This window comes from Nicotiana tomentosiformis, chromosome 10 (assembly GCF_000390325.3).
Source record: "Nicotiana tomentosiformis chromosome 10, ASM39032v3, whole genome shotgun sequence".
Classification (NCBI taxonomy): domain Eukaryota; kingdom Viridiplantae; phylum Streptophyta; class Magnoliopsida; order Solanales; family Solanaceae; genus Nicotiana; species Nicotiana tomentosiformis.
This window is the reverse complement of record NC_090821.1, coordinates 5,927,734-5,944,821: the sequence shown is the minus strand read 5'-3', so window position 1 is coordinate 5,944,821 and position 17,088 is coordinate 5,927,734. Positions and strand designations below refer to the sequence as shown.

The 17,088-nt window shown below is 38.4% G+C and overlaps 3 protein-coding genes and 1 non-coding gene across 4 annotated transcripts; 3 read left to right on the top strand and 1 right to left on the bottom strand.

Annotated features, from left to right (window-relative positions):
- The first annotated feature begins 540 nt into the window (after positions 1-540).
- TRNAQ-CUG (transfer RNA glutamine (anticodon CUG)) lies at positions 541-612 on the top strand. Its single transcript has one exon. It is a non-coding gene; the product is annotated as a tRNA-Gln (tRNA).
- Positions 613-2,428: 1,816 nt separating this feature from the next.
- LOC117273535 (probable LRR receptor-like serine/threonine-protein kinase At2g16250) lies at positions 2,429-3,166 on the bottom strand. Its single transcript, XM_033652714.1, has one exon. The coding sequence runs from the start codon at positions 3,164-3,166 to the stop codon at positions 2,429-2,431; it is 738 nt and encodes a 245-aa protein (XP_033508605.1).
- A 3,585-nt stretch (positions 3,167-6,751) lies between these two features.
- LOC138899699 (uncharacterized) lies at positions 6,752-7,954 on the top strand. The gene is made up of 2 exons (XM_070186382.1): positions 6,752-7,149; positions 7,486-7,954. Exons 1-2 carry the CDS (start codon positions 6,752-6,754, stop codon positions 7,952-7,954), a joined length of 867 nt encoding a protein of 288 aa, XP_070042483.1.
- Positions 7,955-9,902: 1,948 nt separating this feature from the next.
- On the top strand, positions 9,903-10,349 carry LOC138899698 (uncharacterized). The gene has a single exon (XM_070186381.1). It carries the CDS (start codon positions 9,903-9,905, stop codon positions 10,347-10,349), a length of 447 nt encoding a protein of 148 aa, XP_070042482.1.
- The last annotated feature ends 6,739 nt before the right edge of the window (positions 10,350-17,088 follow it).

Sequence of the window (17,088 nt, the reverse complement as noted above, 5' to 3'; positions counted from 1 at the left end):
ATAAAACTACCGCATATTGCAAAGTAAGTGGGGGTGTGGGGATCAACGTGGATCAGTTTCTCGGTAGTTTTTTTTTCTGTGACAACTTCCCTTCTCTATATAATTAAGGCTCTCCCTCTTTAGAGAAAGATGCTCTGTGCAATTCTCCCTACAAAGATAAAAACACACTAAAAGAAAGAAGAAGGCATCTAATTTGTGAAAAGCATTTCGTTTCCAAGAGAGACGAAGTCGGACTTGAGCAATTGATCAAAGCAGTTTTTGCAAGACTTCCGTTAACACCGGTACACAAATCGATGTCCCTGTTAGTGTTTAATCATCAATTCTAACCAATAAATACTTTTCATAAAATACTTACCTCTAAGGTGTTTCCACCGATGCAATTTAACTCTTGAAATTACAAATTAAAGTAATAATATATAGCACTTAATTATTATTATGCCTAAAAATTTATAAGACACAAACCAAAATAATGAAAGGGGCATGGACTTATGATTACTGGACTAGATAAAATATGATGATATATTTTACGAGGAGCAGCTTGGTCCCATGGTCTAGTGGTTAGGACATTGGACTCTGAATCCAGTAACCCGAGTTCAAATCTCGGTGGGACCTTTACGTTTTTATTTTGCCACTATTTTCCATTTCGCATTTGTTTTCTCTTTTCTTCTTTCTTCAATTGAGTAGTTGTTTACATAAACCCGAACAGCCAATTAGGATCCAGCTTCTATTGAAAATATAAAATTGTCAAACATGTTTAATATCTTAGAACATACAATAAACTTTCAAACTTTAGTCTAGCTTATTTCTATAGTATGTCTTTTTTCAATTTAGTTTGCTCAGAAAATCTAGAAACTTACGGTAAAACTAGAACATCAGAATAATTTTTTTAGAGTTGTCAAACAGTACCAGGAAAACTTTCAAAGTCAAGAGTCATAAATAATTGATGATGTCTGGCTTTTTTAGTTTCCTTTGAATAGAACTTGGTAACTTGGACTAATTAACCCAAGTATCCAAAATGGGAGGAGAATGTAGAGGGTACCAACGAGAAACGGAGCTAAGATTTGATTCTTATGAGGTCAAAATTATAATTATTTTAAGTTACCGGGTTCTAAATTAATATTTTATACATATTCATTGAATTTCTTAATACAATACAGGATTTGAACAAAAGCTATTGAGTTCGGCCGAACCCGCAAATAACATTGTGGCTCCACCCCGATACCAACAGGCTAGGCAACTAAATGAATTGCCTAGATACATTATTGAATACTACTAACTCGACTAGTTTAGATTTGTATCGCATAAACTTATCAAAAACATAACCTTTTCATATCATGTTTTCAACGTTTCAATCAGATAATCTTTTAATTAGGAGATTCACAAATGGTTGGCTTGCTAAATCATTAAAAGAGTTTTCAGAGACGGCGCGTACAAAAGTAAAAAAGACTCGTAGTATTTTTAACAAAAAAACTGAAAAGGTAAAATATAATTAATCATCGATAGTTATACGGTACAACGTTGCATTTTAGTTCTACTAAATAAAATAATTCTTCTTTAAGTTGATTGATTATGATTAAAAGAAGGTCCTCAAGTATTTATACTACCTTGGAGAATGGACTGGAGAGGACAAGACATCAGTGGGCCGCGATGTTTACTATAAGAGCAAGCCCAAGAATCATGTAAACCTACAGGCGCGAAGTACATCAATAGCCACTTTTAAGCCCATTATTTAAAATATATTCATAATTTATAATATATTTAAAGATTAGCCAATTCACCAAACTTCATTACTAAGTGTCCTGAATTTCTGAACTACTAATTTAAAATTCATGACATAAGATTCAAACTTTAGGACATAATTTTCGAAATTTAGGACACGATGTCCTGGAGTTTGAATTTTGAGGTTTAAACAGTAGGATGCCATGTCCTATAAAGTTTGAGCGAAATTGACTAATTTTTAAATATATTGTAAAATATAGATATATTTTAAACAAAATACTTAAAAGTGGCTACCTGGTGTCATTTCTACTAAACCTACACAATATCAAGGCCCACCTAGTAGGACCCGAGTCCACTTGAAAAAAATATTGCATTGATTGATATAGTTCACCTTAAAAAGGAATTACAATGTTATGTACTCCCTCGGTCCAAGTTTTTTTGTCTATTATTGACTTAGCACACCCCTTAAAATAATAAACAACATGATAATTCTACTATTTCACCCCTATTTATTATATGTAGGCAAATGAATTAGAAATAACTACATAATAAGAAGGGTAAAATATGTATAAAACGGTAAATTATCCATTGATTGATTTTTTAAACTGGACAAATAAAAGTAAACATTTATTTTTAGTACAGTAAACAAATACATTTGAACAGTATCATCAGACAAAGAACTCTTCCCAATTGCATTCGCCATATGTTCCTAATCCACTTTATTAAGGTAACCAACTTGGACAGCTATCGAATAAGAGAAGCTATTATTTAAAAGATTCAAGAATCTCAACTTGGATAAAGTCCCAATACTAGGAGGAATAGGCCCCGACATATAATTCGAAGACATATCGAGCATAATAAGGTTCCTAAGAGACCCAAATGATACCGGTATTGACCCGACAAGTGAATTACGTGAAAGATCAAGAACCGCAAGACTCGACAATTGGCCCAAACCCGATGGCACAATCCCAGTAAGATTATTATTGGACAAGTATAAAATAGTTAAATTACTCAAATAGCCAAGATTTGATGGAATATGACCAGTAATTGAACAAAACCTAAGATCAAGAATTTGTAAGGTAGATGCAAGTTTAAAACCAAACCACTGGGGAATAGGACCAGGGAGTGCAAAATTGGATGCATTAAATGTCTCCAAAAATGTCAAATTTTGAAGGGCTTCAACAGAGAATTGAGGATTTTGTTGCCCAACTGTAGTACGTTGAAAACCGGAGATGTTGATTTCAGTAACATGGCCATTTTTGCAACGAATTCCTTTCCAATTTGTACATGAATTTGCTCTTATAGGCCACTCTTTGTCTCTTAATCCTAATGAAGATCTCAATTGTCTCAAAGCCAATCTCTCTTCTCGCAAATTCAACTCAAATGTTGAGTCAAACAGCAAGAAAAACACGAAAAAAAGGTAAAGCCTTTTACTCAGTTGGTGCATCATTCAACATTGAACATTCTCACATTGTCCCCTATACTATATAGGTATCACTAGCGAATTGTCGAAATCCATTACTTTTATAACATGTATGCAACTTTAGTATAATGATTACTTTCTTGCCATTTTTTCTTCAATGTTATTATATGTTTTAAAAATATTTCCCATCAAAGTCGATTGCTTGTTTCAAAAGAGAACTTTCTCAGATTTTCTAAAAAAAATTGTAAGGAAAATTATAAATGAGCCGGTAATTGAGTGACAAATCATCTAGGCGGAGTCAGTATTTTAATTTTACGGGTTCAAGATTTTAGAACAACGTCTTCAAGTGTCAATAATAGATTCTAAATTTAATATTTTTACATATTTAATGAGTTTCGTAACATAAATATACTGTTTGAACAAAAGTTATTGGTTAGTACTTAGTAAAATACTACCAAGTTAATTGACGTGCTCCTATGGGTATTACCATGTAATCAAGACTAAAATGCAGATTTCACTGTTGTGAAATCTCCGTAGGACCACGTCAATTAGGCTCGGTTAGTGGGCACCCGATGTTTATGAGCAGTAGCAAACACAAGAAATTTTATTGGCGGTATCAATAATTGAAGAATTAAACAGATAAATAAATCAATACAACAATAAGTGATATTGTTTTTGTATTTATACCTAATATATACATAGTTATGAACAATTTTGGTATAGCGGTGTCACGTGACACCGCTGCGGATAAACCTACGCCCCTATTTATGAATTTACATCCTTTTTGATTAGTGTTCTCTCTTTCATGTTAACTACAGTATATTGAAAGAGAAAAGAAATTCAGTTTCATCGAGGTGTAGTACTAAATGAATCACGAGCCTCAAGCGTCATCGATTGTCCCTTTTTATATCACCTATAAATTAGTAAATGATTTTTTTTTTTAGAAATGAGTTAATATCCTAAAACCCCTTAAACTATCACATTTTTGTTAGTTTCCTACTTAAACTATTTGGTGTTCCCAAAATTCCCCTGAGCTATATTGCCGCTCGTATTAAAACCCCCTCGACGCTGGCATGTCATAACAAGTGTAGATACTCGCTGTAACACCCCGTAAATTCTGCTTAGGTGTGAATGTGTTAAATGAGTAGTAATGTTATATTTTGGACATGTGAAGTTCTATCGGTATGAGTATGGGTGGAAATAGTTGTTTTAGAATCAAGACGGAGAGTGAGGTGTATAAGGTTCGATAAAATCGACTAAGTTGACAAAAGGTCCGTTTTTCAGAAGTATTTAGTCAACTGTTTTAAGGAATTTGGAAAAACACAAAACGCGAACGTTGTAGCCCTTTGAAATAGCTTTCCAATGATATATTGTGGAGCCCGAACGGATCTCTGTGCAAAACGTTATATGGGTTTTACTGAATAATGCGTAGTATGAGCGGCCGGATAGTCCTGTGCGCGGCCGTGCACTTGTGGCAGTGCTACTGCCCTTCTGCGCGTTCAGGTGAGCGGTTGCGCCTTAAGGTGCATGAGGGCGCACCCGGGGGGTCATTTTAAAGCCCTACTTCGTTCCCCACACCCCATAACACAAAAGCTTGCTCTAGAAAGGGAAGCTCTCAAGAACCTAACCTCTCCCACGGTTCCTACACCATTCAAGGTGAGTTCTAATGATGATTCTAACTTAATTTTAATTTTTCAACATCTTATTAACATGGATAAACCCTTTAAATCATTAAATACTGGATAGGAACATCATTGTTAAGAAAAGAAACTCTAGGACTCGAATTTAAGAGGATTGAATGTCAAAAAGATAATATCTTCACCCTCTACTTGATTATAGTATTATATTAATGACGATAGACTCTAGTTCATGGGATATGAGTTGATGGGTTTAACAGAAAAGCATGAACGGTTATAGGTTTGGGTTGTTGATTGTTGATTATTAGTTAAGGGTGTTATTTATCTTATGGGTGATGAAGAATGGTGCTGATTATAATCATTTGAGATTTTAGAATTTATCTAGGAGCAAGAGAATGTGTTATTGGGTGTAAAAACACGATTAATAAGGACTATGAAGCTTTATACCCACAAGTGTTTGATAAAATGCCTAAGTGACCAAAACATGAGTATTATTGCTAATATTGAATCCCTTTGACTTGTATTGATATAGATTAAAGTTGAAAGGGTTGACAAACGTTGTATTACGCTCAAGAGCAGGAAGTTAAGGTATGTGAGGCTAACTCTCTACGTTAGGAATATTTATGATTCTCCCTACATCTAATTCTTTATGACTATTATGAATTCCTCAGCAAGTAATTATGCCTCAGTTCCATGAATGGTTGTAGAACTTCTTTTCTCTAGATGACATAGTTCGTAATTCATTCAATATCTTATAAGCCTCAATTGTGACAAATTAGTTTATTATGAATACATGTCCCAGTCTAGTTCTATTCAACATTCCAGTATCATGTAACTCAATATGATTCGGTATTTTAGTATTATGTATTGCAGTATGATTCTCATTTCCTGATTTTAAATCCCTGAATGTTGAACACCTGTATTTGGGCCTAAGGCCGCAGTTGATGCTTTATGCATCTTTGGGCCTGAGGTTGCAGTTTATGCTTTATGCATTTTTGGGCATGAGGCCACAGTTATGTATACGTATAATTGGGCCCGAGGCCGTAGATTGTGCACATATATATATATATATATATATATCGGGCCTGAGGCCGCAGTTTAATATTCAGATAAACACGTGGTTCATCATTCAGAAGAGGGAGTATTCATATCCTTACTTCCTTATCTATTCTCAGTTATCAATTATCAGTTATCAGTTCAGTTTCAGTTTCAGTATTTACAGTTCTTTCTTTCAGTTGTTTTACATACCAGCATAATTCAAATATACTGACGTCCTTTTTTGCCCGTGGCCTGCATCTCGCGATGCAGGTAATGATTTACAGGTTGACGACTCTACTTGCTAGGGCATCTCGTATCAACTATTTGTGAGCCCTTGTCTTTCGAGGCATTATCCCTCTTTTCTTTCAGTCTTTATAGTATTTTAGTTAATAAGGTATACCGAGGATCTTGTCTCGGTAAACATTTAGTATTTCAGTATTCTTTAGAGGCTTCGTAGACTATAGCCCAGTCAGTTAGATATTAGCATGCTTTTATGTGTTAGCCTTGTCAGCTACTCATTTATACTTCCAGACTTTTCAGTACTTTCCGCATTTATGATATTTCAGTCATACTCTTTAGTAGATCAATATGTTACATGTTTATATTCAGCTTACAGTTATACCGCATGTTGATCCAGGTATCCAGTTGGTTCGCTCGGTCATATGTAGTTAGGCACCGGGTGCCGTGTTATGCCTAGGCCACGGTTCGGGGCGTGACAAAGCTTGGTATTAGAGCCTAGGTTCAAGAGTCCTAAGGAGTCTATGAAGCCGTGTCCGGTAAGGTCAAATTTTATGTGTGTATGCGCGCCACACGTATAAACAGTTAACCACCAAGATCTAGGATTGCTCCATTTCTTTCATACTCTAGATCATGCAGTTAGAGCTATGCTTTTAGGAATCCTTCTAACTCGTGTTAATTGCGTATTTCAAAAAAAATGCCTGCAAAAAAAAAGTACACCAAGAGGGCCTCAGTTACTAGCCAAGGGGCTACGACTAATGCTGCTCAGGAAGAGGACACTCCGGCCCAGGGAGTTGCATCGGGCTCAGTGCCCAATACTTCAGACATAGATGTTAGGGGAGCTATCCAGTTTCTCACCCAAATTGTTGCTACTCAGGCTCAAAGGCAGGGAAAAAGTGTTGTTCATGAGACTGGTAGTTCCAGGTCCAAAGAATTCCTCAACATGAAACCTCCAGTTTTCACATGGTCCAGAAAGGATGAGGATCCGCAAAACTTCATTGATAAGGTTCAAAAGATATTTCGAGTGATGCATGCTACAGACACTAAGGCAGCAGAGCTTACTGCGTACCAGCTGAAGGATGTTGCTAACACTTGGTATGAAACATGGGAAGAGTCCTGAGGGGGGGGGGGATTTGGCTCCTGTGACTTGGAAGGAGTTTGCGGATGTGTTCCTTGAGAATTTTCTACCCATTGAGGTCTTGGAAGCTAAGGCTTTAAAGTTTGAGAGACTCAAACAGAATGGGATGAGTGTGAATGAGTATTACCTCAAGTTCGTCTCTCCGGCCAAGTATGCTCCGGAAATGGTACGTGATATGAGGGCCAGAGTTAGGCGGTTTGTGTTAGGGCTTTAAGATGATTTGTTTGCTGATGCTAATATAGCTGCTCAAAACAATGACATGACCATTACTAAAATGGTTGTCTTTGTTCAAGGGAACGACAAGACAGGTTGAAGGAAGAAGAGCGGCTAAAGAGAGAGAAAGATAGGGAATTCAGCAAGAGAGCTAAGTCTGCAGGAAATTTCAGCTGTGAGGGATCTCAAGCAGGTGGAAATCGCCAGTTCTTCAGGAAATCAAAATCAGGACTTGCTCCATCTTCAGGTAGTGCACCAGTTCAAAGGTCCAAGTTTAACAGGAAAAACCAAAATTTCAGAGCAGCAGACTCACAGTCACAAGCTAGTGTGGACTACAAAGTCCATGGTTTCCCTGTTTGCAACACGTGTGGTAAAAGGCACCCAGGGGTATGTCATTCAGGCACAAATGGTTGCTTTGGGTGCGGTCAGCATGGCCACTTCTTGGGGGATTATCCATCAGAAAGGCAGAATAATGGAGGCAATGTAGCTCAGTCCACTAATTCAGCAACCCCTCAGAACTCTCAGGCCCAACAAGGGCATGGTGTTTGAAAGTCCGGTAATACGGGCGGTGGTCGGAACTGCTTGTATGCGCTGGTAGGCCGTTAGGATACATAGGCTCGTGGAGATGTTGTCACAGGTATGCTAACAGTCTTCACCTGTGATGTTTACGCTCTTATGGATCCGGGACCCACCCTATATTATGTAACCCCATATATTGCTAAGAAATTTGGGATAGAACCAGAAAAGTTGTGTGAACCCTTTGAAGTATCCACTCCAGTTGGAGAATTAGTTATAGCAAGAATCTATAGGGGATGTCCAGTCAAAGTGTATCATCGTTTTACTGTAGCAGACTTAGTAGAATTGAAGATGGTAGACTTCGATGTAATCATGGGCATGGATTGGTTAGAGTCCTGTTATGCCACAATGGGTTGTAGAACCAAAATAGTAAGTTTCGAATTTCCCGGCGAACCAGTCTTATAATGGAAGGATGATGTAGTAACACCTAGGGGTAGGTTTATTTCCTATCTTAAAGCCAGAAAGATGATTTCTAAAGGGTATATCTATCACCTGGTTCGAGTTAGAGATGCAGATGCTCTGATTCCTACTCTTAGTCAGTACCAATTGTAAATGAATTCCCAGAAGTATTTCCCGAAGATCTTCTTGGAGTCCCTCCCGATAGAGAGATTGACTTTGGAATTGATCTACTCCCAAGCACTAAGCCGATATCTATTCCTCCCTATAGAATGGCTCCAAGAGAGTTGAAAGAACTAAAAGTCCAATTGAAAGATCTTCTAGATAAAGGGATTTATAAGGCCAAGTGTCTCACCTTGGGGCTCACCGGTCATGTTTGTCCGAAAAAGGATGGATCTTTGCGCATGTGTATGGACTATCGTCAGTTGAATAAAGTCACCATCAAGAAAAAGTACCCTCTTCTCAAAATAGATGATTTATTCGATCAAGTTCATGGTGCCCAGTGTTATTACAAGATTGACCTCAGATCGGGATACCATCAGTTGAAGGTTAAGGAATTTGATATTCCAAAAGCAGCTTTCAGGACTCGATATGGGCATTTTGCATTTTTGGTAATGTCATTTGGTTTAACGAATGCACCAACAACTTTTATGGACCTTATGAATAGGATCTTCAAGCCATATCTTGATTTTTTCGTTATTGTATTTATTGATGACATCTTGATTTATTCCCGTAGCAAGACTGCCATGTAGAACATCTCAGAATTGTGTTGCAGACACTACAGGATCACAAGCTATATGCGAAATTTTTTAAGTGTGAATTCTGGTTGAAATCAGTAGTATTTTTGGGCCATGTCATCTCAGGCGAAGGCATGAGGGTCGATTTTTAGAAAATAAAGGTAGTGAAGAATTGGCCTAGACCCACCTTAGTATCCGATATAAGAAGTTTCTTGGGTCTAGCAGGCTGCTGCAATCATTTTGTAGAGGGATTTTCCTCTATTTCATCCCCTTTGACTAGATTGACTCAAAAGAAGGTCAAGTTTCAGTGGTCGGATGCTTGCGAGAAAAGTTTTGAGGAGTTAAAGAAAATGTTGACTTCAGCTCCAGTTTTGACACTACCAGAAGGAACTGAAGGGTTTGTTGTTTATTGTGATGCTTCAGGGATTGGTCTTGGGTGTGTATTAATACAGCATGGTAAAGTCATAGCCTATGCATCGAGACAACTCAAGGCTCACGAGAAGAATTATCCGAATCATTATCTTGAGTTAGCAGCCATGATATTTGCGCTTAAGATCTGGCGCCATTATTTGTATAGGGTGCATGTTGACATTTTTACAGATCACAAGAATCTCCAGTACATCTTCAAGCAAAGAGAATTGAATCTACGTCAGAGAAGGTGGCTTGAATTGCTCAAAGATTATGATGTTGATATCCTCTATCATCCGGGGAAAGCAAATGTTATAGCTGATGCTCTCAGTCGGTGTTCTATGGGAAGCTTAGCTCATGTTGAGTAATACAAGTGAACTATGACGAAGGAAGTCCACCTCTTAGCAAGTCTAGGAGTTCGACTTTTGGACTCCGAAGGTGGTGGCGTTGTTCTTCAGAAAATGGCTGAATCTTCCTTAGTAGCCGAAGTGAAGGAAATGCAGTTCAGTGATCCATACTTATTGCAGTCGAAGGAAGGGATTCACAAACACAAGACTACGGCTTTTGAACAAGGGAGAGATGATGGTACTTTGAGGTACAGAGGTAGACTATGCGTTCCAGACATAGATGGGCTGAGAGAGCGGATTATGTCAGAAGCCCACAATTCCAGGTATTCTATTCACCCAGGTTCCACAAAGATGTATCATGATCTTAAGGAGATTTATTGGTGGAACGACATGAAAAAGAACGTTGGAGATTTTGTGGCTAAGTGTCCAAATTGTCAGCAAGTGAAAGCCGAATACCAAAGGCCTGGTGGTTTGGCTTAGAGTATAGAAATTCCCGTTTGGAAATGGGAGATGATAAACATGGACTTCATAACAGGTTTACCTCGTTCCTTTCGGAAGCATGATTCGATTTGGGTGATTGTAGACCGACTTACCAAGTCAGCTCACTTCTTGCAAGTTAAGGCTACATATTCAGCAGAGGATTATGCCAAGTTATATAATTAGGAAATTGTCCGATTGCATAAGAATCCTTTATCCATCATCTCATATCGTGGTGTTTAGTTCACATCGGACTTTTGGAAATCCTTTTAGAAAGGATTGGGCACAAGAGTGAACCTCAGCACAACTTTTCATCCTCAGACAGATGGCCAGGTAGATGTAACGATCCGACCAATCATTTTGAGTATCACAAGCCCGTTCCCCTATTTACTGCTCAATTTATGCCTTACAATTGATTTATGACTTATCAGGTTAGTTGGTTCGGGTCCGGAAGGATTTCAGGGTGAAATGAGACACTTAGTCTCATAATTGAAAACTTAAGTTGGAAAAGTTGACCGTATATTCACTTATATATAAATGACCTCGGAATTGAATTTTGATGATTTCAATAGCTCCGTATGGTTATTTTGGACTTAAGAGCATGTCCGGAAAATTATTTGGAGGTCCGTAGTAGAATTAGGCTTGAAATGGCGAAAGTTGAGTTTTTGAAAAGTTTGACCGGGGGGTTGACTTTTTGATATCGGGGTTGGAATCCGATTCTGAAAATTGGAATAGGTTTTTTATGTTATTTATGACTTGTGTGCAAAATTTGAGGTCAATCGGACTTGATTCGATAGGTTTCGGCATCGAATGTAGAAGATGGAAATTTCATAATAGACTAAAGTTCAAGTGAGTTCGCATAAGACCCAATTTCAAATGAGCATAACTCTCATGATACGAAGTGTTATATGGTTTATTACCTATAAAATGAAAGATGTTTGAGTCTAGTTTCTAACGCTTCAAACCGTTCGTCATTTGGACATCCCTAAAAAACGTTATGACCAAATTACCAAAGGTTGGAAAAATGCAATTCTGCGACCAATTATGCGATCGCAAAATAGTTATGCGATCGTAAAATAGTTATGCATCGCAAAACTGCTTCTGCGACCGCAAACTGGTCGCAGAATGAACCAGAAGAGCCCAGTTCTGGGCACCGATTTTACGATCAACTTTGCGGCCCGCATACCCATTCTGCGGTCCATTATGCGACCGCAGACCTGCTTTCGGAGGGTTAATTTTTCTATTTTCATAACCCGATCCCATTTTGATAAATAGGCTTTGGGACTCATTTTTAGAGAGAAGGGAGAGTGTTCTAGAGAGAGGAAGAAGCTCAAGTACTTTGTTCATCAAGATCTTGTTCAAGCTTTGAAATCCAACAAGGAAATATCACAAGATCTTCACTCAAGAGGTAAGGTTCTAACCTCTAGTCTTCAATTTCGAGTTTGAGTAAAGATGGGTGATTAAGAGTATGATTATTGGGTGTAATAGTATTATTTATATATTATCAGTAAGGTTTATGGAAAGATTGTTGACTTCAAATGGGTAAGATTGGGTTGAAAATAGTAGAAATCTTCAAAGATTTTAATTAAAGATTTGAGGGCTGAGTTGATGTCAGAATTTGGTGAAATTTATATGGTTGGACTCGTGGTTGGTTGGGCGTTCATATTTTGTAACTTTTACCGGGTTCCGAGACGTGGGCCCCACAGGCAATTTTTGAAATTAATTTCGGATTTTTATTGAAAGATTAGTATTTCCGTATGAAATTATTACAATAATTGGTATTGACTGAATCGAATTATTTATGGCTAGATTCGAGGCGTTTGGACAACAATTCACGAGGCAAAGGCATACCGGAGTAAAGAATTATACGGTTTGAGATAAGTAACACTTTTAAACTTGGTTCTGAGGGTATGAATCCCCGAATTTGGTATGATATGAATTATTTGGAGGTGACACACACGATAGGTAACGAACATGTAGACGTGCACCACAGAAAGTGTGTCTTGAATAAATCCTGTGAAGTAGTAGAATTAAAGAATTATGTTATTATCTGAACATGTGACACGTGTTAGAGGAATTAAGCTGAGGCTAGTAATAAAGATCATGTTTAGGCTATGTGCCGATATTTTAGGACCCATGGGGTCGTGATGCTATTGAATTAATTGTTCTAAAATATATATTTCACACTCAGTAATAATTGTCCATTGTGAGGATATTTATGGGATTGAGCTGCACAACGCAGCATGCCATTTGGCTTTATATATGTTATTATTAAATGGATCGGGGTTGCCCGCCTGCAGCAGGCCAGAATGACTTTATATATTATTATTATTATTCTAGATCGGGTCTGCTCGCCTGCAGCAGGCCTTATTGGCTTTACTATTTTATGGATCGAGGCTGCTCGCATGCAGCGGGCCTTATAGGCTTGTTATTATACAGATCAGGAATGTCCGCTGCAGTAGGCCATATTGGCTTTGTATTATACTTGGGCTGAAGGAGCCCCTCCGGAGTCTGTACACACCCCCAGTGAGCCTAGATGATCATCGATATTCGGGATGGACTTCCCAGGGCATGGACTTGCAATACTTATTGCTTATATATATATATATATATATTTGGGATGGAATTTCCCAGGGCATGAACTTGCCTTACGTATTTGTATTGTAATGAGTTTTCCTGGACATGGATGTTGATCGTATTATTTATATTAGGGGATAAATTATCCCAAGGTTGGATTGGCCTTATACGGTACTAGGTGACTGACTGTCAGTCGATATGTATTTATATACGGGTTGGAACACCCCTAGGCTGGATTGGCCATAAACAGTACCGAGTGACCAGATAATTTGTGACCAGTATTTACATGAGGTCTTTCTACTGAGATGTCATATGCCTCATATCATGCAGTATTGATCTATTTCACTTGTACTGAGTTTAACTGTTGAACTTGAAAGCATGCCTACATTTCTGTATCATTATTTTTACTGGACTGTACCTGCGGAGCTCATCATTTTTTTCAGCCCAGAGGCTAGTCTTGTTACTTATTGAGTTAGTTGTACTCATACTTCACTCTGCACCTCGTGTGCAGATCCAGGTGCTCCCGGATACGACGACTGCTAAAATTCAAAGTTATTTTTGTTGGAGAGTATCAAGGTAGCTGCTTGACGACCACAGACTTGATTCCTTTCCTGTTTAGTTATTGTACTGTTCTATAATTCAGACATTGATATTTATCACTCAGACTTTGTATTCCTTTAGATGCTCATGTACTCAATGGCACCGGGTTTTGGGACTGTTATATTTAAAATTGTGAGATTTCTTCCGCTGAATTTAATTATTGTATTTTCAAACTTAAGAGAAATTGTGGTTTATCAAGTTTTTTGACTTGCCTAGTATTCAGATAGGCGCCATCACGACATGTGATATTTTGGGTCGTGACAGTAGAGCGCACCATTCATATTCTTGAGGATATATTGAGGGCGTGTGTTATCGATTTTAAAGGTAATTGGGATGATCATCTACCCCTCATTGAGTTTGCTTTTAATAACAACTATCACTCTAGTATCAAGATGGCACCGTATGAAGCTCTGTATGGGCGAAGGTATAGATCACCAATTGGTTGGTTCGAAGTTTGAGAAACGAAGTTGTTTGGACCCGATTTGGTCTATCAGGATATGGAGAAAGTTGTAATATACTAGAATTTGTAATAGAATTTGAGAAGAAGACAATGAGAAGGAATAGAATTTCTTTATTGATATGTAATAGAATTAGAAATGTTACAATGTTTCTTATACCATAGAGCTACATTTACACCATGGATAACCTGAAAGAAGGAGAAGAGAAAGAGGTTAGAGGTGAGAAGAGAGAGAGAGAGAGAGAGAGAGAGAGAGAGAGAGAGAGAGAGAGAGATAGGTTGAGAGAGAAATTAGTTAGGAAGTTGTAACTGAAATTTACCAGAAATTGCCTATTGTTTCCTTCCCTCCTCTGCGTATTAATACTCCTTAATAAGCTACTTGTGGACTGAATTACTTGTGGGCTAATTTGTAATTGGGCCTGCTCTAGTCTGTCTCCGTTGGCCCAATAGCGATAGAGACCAAATTGAACCCAATGCTTAGCTTGATCCACTTCTGATATAAGACCTCAATATAGAAATAAGATCCCACTTTAGGAATATCCGCCTACTTTCCTAATTCATTCCTTTCAGACATTACAATCCCTACCTCTCCAAGAATGACCTTGTCCTCAAGGTCTTTGCTGAGCAACAAAGTCAGGAAATCTGCTTTTGATATAGCTCTAATCTTCCCATGTAGCATCCTCTTCCCTTAAATTTGCCCATTGAACCAGAACTTTCACCCACACACCATTATTTTCCTTCACCATGCGTCGTTGAAGGATTGCAACAGGTTGAATCCAGATTCATCCTTCGCCATCACAAATTGGTGGTTGTAGTTGTGGAGTAATGGATGGACCAACACGTTTCTTCAACTGGGAGATTTGAAAAACAGGATGCAGCTGAGACCCTTCAGGAAGCTCTAGCCGATAAGCTACTATTCCGATTCTTTGCATGACCTTGTAAGGTCCATAAAAACGAGCACATAACTTGACATTTCTTCTGACATCGATGGAAGATTGTCCATATGGCTGTAGTTTAAGGTAGACTAGATCTCCAACCATCAGTACTCGTTCAGATCTTAACTTGTCAGCATATAACTTCATTCTAGATTGAGCCTGTGTCAAGTTGTCTCTTAGAGATTCCATCATCTGTTGTCTCTGAGCTAGGCACTCTCGTGCTGACTGATGACCAGTCTGTGGTAAGGACCCCAGTGGAAGTTGTGGAGGAGCATACCCATAGAGTGCCTGAAAAGGTGTAGTCTTGAGGGAGTTGTGATTGTTGGTATTGTACCACAATTCCGCTAAGTGTAACCATTTTCCCCGCTGCTTAGGATTATTGAAGACCATAGCTCTCAAATAGGTTTCCATGCACCTATTGAGTCTCTCTGTCTGTCCATCAAATTGAGGGTGGTAAGCAGTTCTCATGTTGAGCTTAGTGCCCAATGCTTTATAGAGATGTTGCCAGAAATGGCTGGTGAAAACAGCATCTCTGTCAGATACAATAGTCTTTAGTAATCCATGTAACCTATAGATTTCCCTGAGAAATAATTCTGATACATCTTGAGCTGTATAGGGGTGTTTGAGTGCCAGAAAGTGCCCATACTTGGTAAATCTATCCACTACTACCAAGACTGCATTTTTGTGCCCAGAAATGGGTAAACCTTCTACAAAGTCCAATGATATGTCTTGCCATGCCTGTGTAGGTATATGGAGGGGTTGTAGAAGCCCAGACGGGTGAATGTGTTCTGATTTAACTCTTTGACACACATCACACCCACTTACCCATTTGCAAATCTCTATCTTCATGTTTGGCCAATAGAACACAGACTGTATTCTCCTATAGGTTCCCTGTTGCCTGAGTGCCCTCCAATAGGTGACTGGTGCAAGGCCTCTAAAATCTTGGTTTTCAAAGTAATGCTTCTCACAATGTATATCTTATGTTTATACCTTATAACTTCTTGCTGCAATGAATAATCTGGGTTGCTGGAGGGAGAAATTGATAGTTCACTGAGTAGTTATAAGGCTAAGGGGTCAGATTCATAGCTATCACAGACTTCTTCAATCCATGTAGATTGAGTGGTGGAAAGGGCTAAGAGGGTAGAGTCCTCTTCATGTCTTCTGGATAAAGCATTTGCCACCTTGTTTTCTACCCCTTTTTTATATTGCACCTCATTGTCCAATCCCAAAAGTTTTGTCAGTCCCTTCTGTTGTAATGCTGTAGTTACCTTCTGCTCTAGTAAGTACTTTAAACTCTGATGGTCTGTCTTAACAATGAAATGCCCTCCTTGCAAGTAGTGTCTCCACTTTTCTATGGCTTATAGCACATCCATATATTCTTTCTCATAAATAGAAAGTCCTCTGTGTTTAAGGGCAAGAGCCTTGCTAAAATAAGCTATAGGTCTGCCAAATTGCATCAACACAGCTCCTATCCTAGTGGGGCATGCATCAGTCTCCACTACAAAAGGCTTAGTAAAGTCAGCTAGAGCCAAGACTGGAACTGTTGCCATAGCTTCCTTCAGTTGCTGAAAAACCAATTCTGCTTCTTCATTCCATTGAAATGCATTCTTTTTAGTAGGTTTGTTAGGGGTCTGCTAATTACCCCATAGGACTTAACAAACCTCCTATAGTAGTCTGTGAGCCCTAGAAATCCTCTGAGGGCCTTGATAGATTTTGGCACAGGCCATGACAACATAACTTCAATTTTAGCAGGATCAGTAGCTACCCCTCTCCCTGAAATAATATGTCCTAGATATTCTACCTTATCCTGCCCAAATGAACATTTGGACAATTTGGCATAAAGCTACTCCTTCTGTAGAACTTCTAGCACTGTTCTAAGATGAAGTGCATGAGTTTCTAATGTAGGACTGTAGATTATTATATCATCAAAGAACACCAACACAAACTTCCTCAGAAAAGGTTTGAAAACATGGTTCATTAGGCTTTGGAAAGTGGCAGGTGCATTGGTCAAGCCAAAGGGCATGACCTTGAACTCATAATGTCCTAAATGAGTTCTGAATGCAGTTTTAAAAATACCACCCTCACTCATTTTGATCTGATGATAACCAACCCTCAAGTTAATCTTTGAATAGATGCAAGATCCATTGAGTTCATCCATTAAATCATCTACCGA

Bases quoted from the DNA above. Each gene is read 5' to 3' on its own strand.
- LOC117273535 (XM_033652714.1), bottom strand. From the start codon at position 3,166: ATGCACCAACTGAGTAAAAGGCTTTACCTTTTTTTCGTGTTTTTCTTG.
- LOC138899699 (XM_070186382.1), top strand. From the start codon at position 6,752: ATGCCTGCAAAAAAAAAGTACACCAAGAGGGCCTCAGTTACTAGCCAA. The intron at 7,150-7,485 runs GTATGAAACATG...TCTTTGTTCAAG, and splicing joins AAGGATGTTGCTAACACTTG to GGAACGACAAGACAGGTTGA.
- LOC138899698 (XM_070186381.1), top strand. From the start codon at position 9,903: ATGACGAAGGAAGTCCACCTCTTAGCAAGTCTAGGAGTTCGACTTTTG.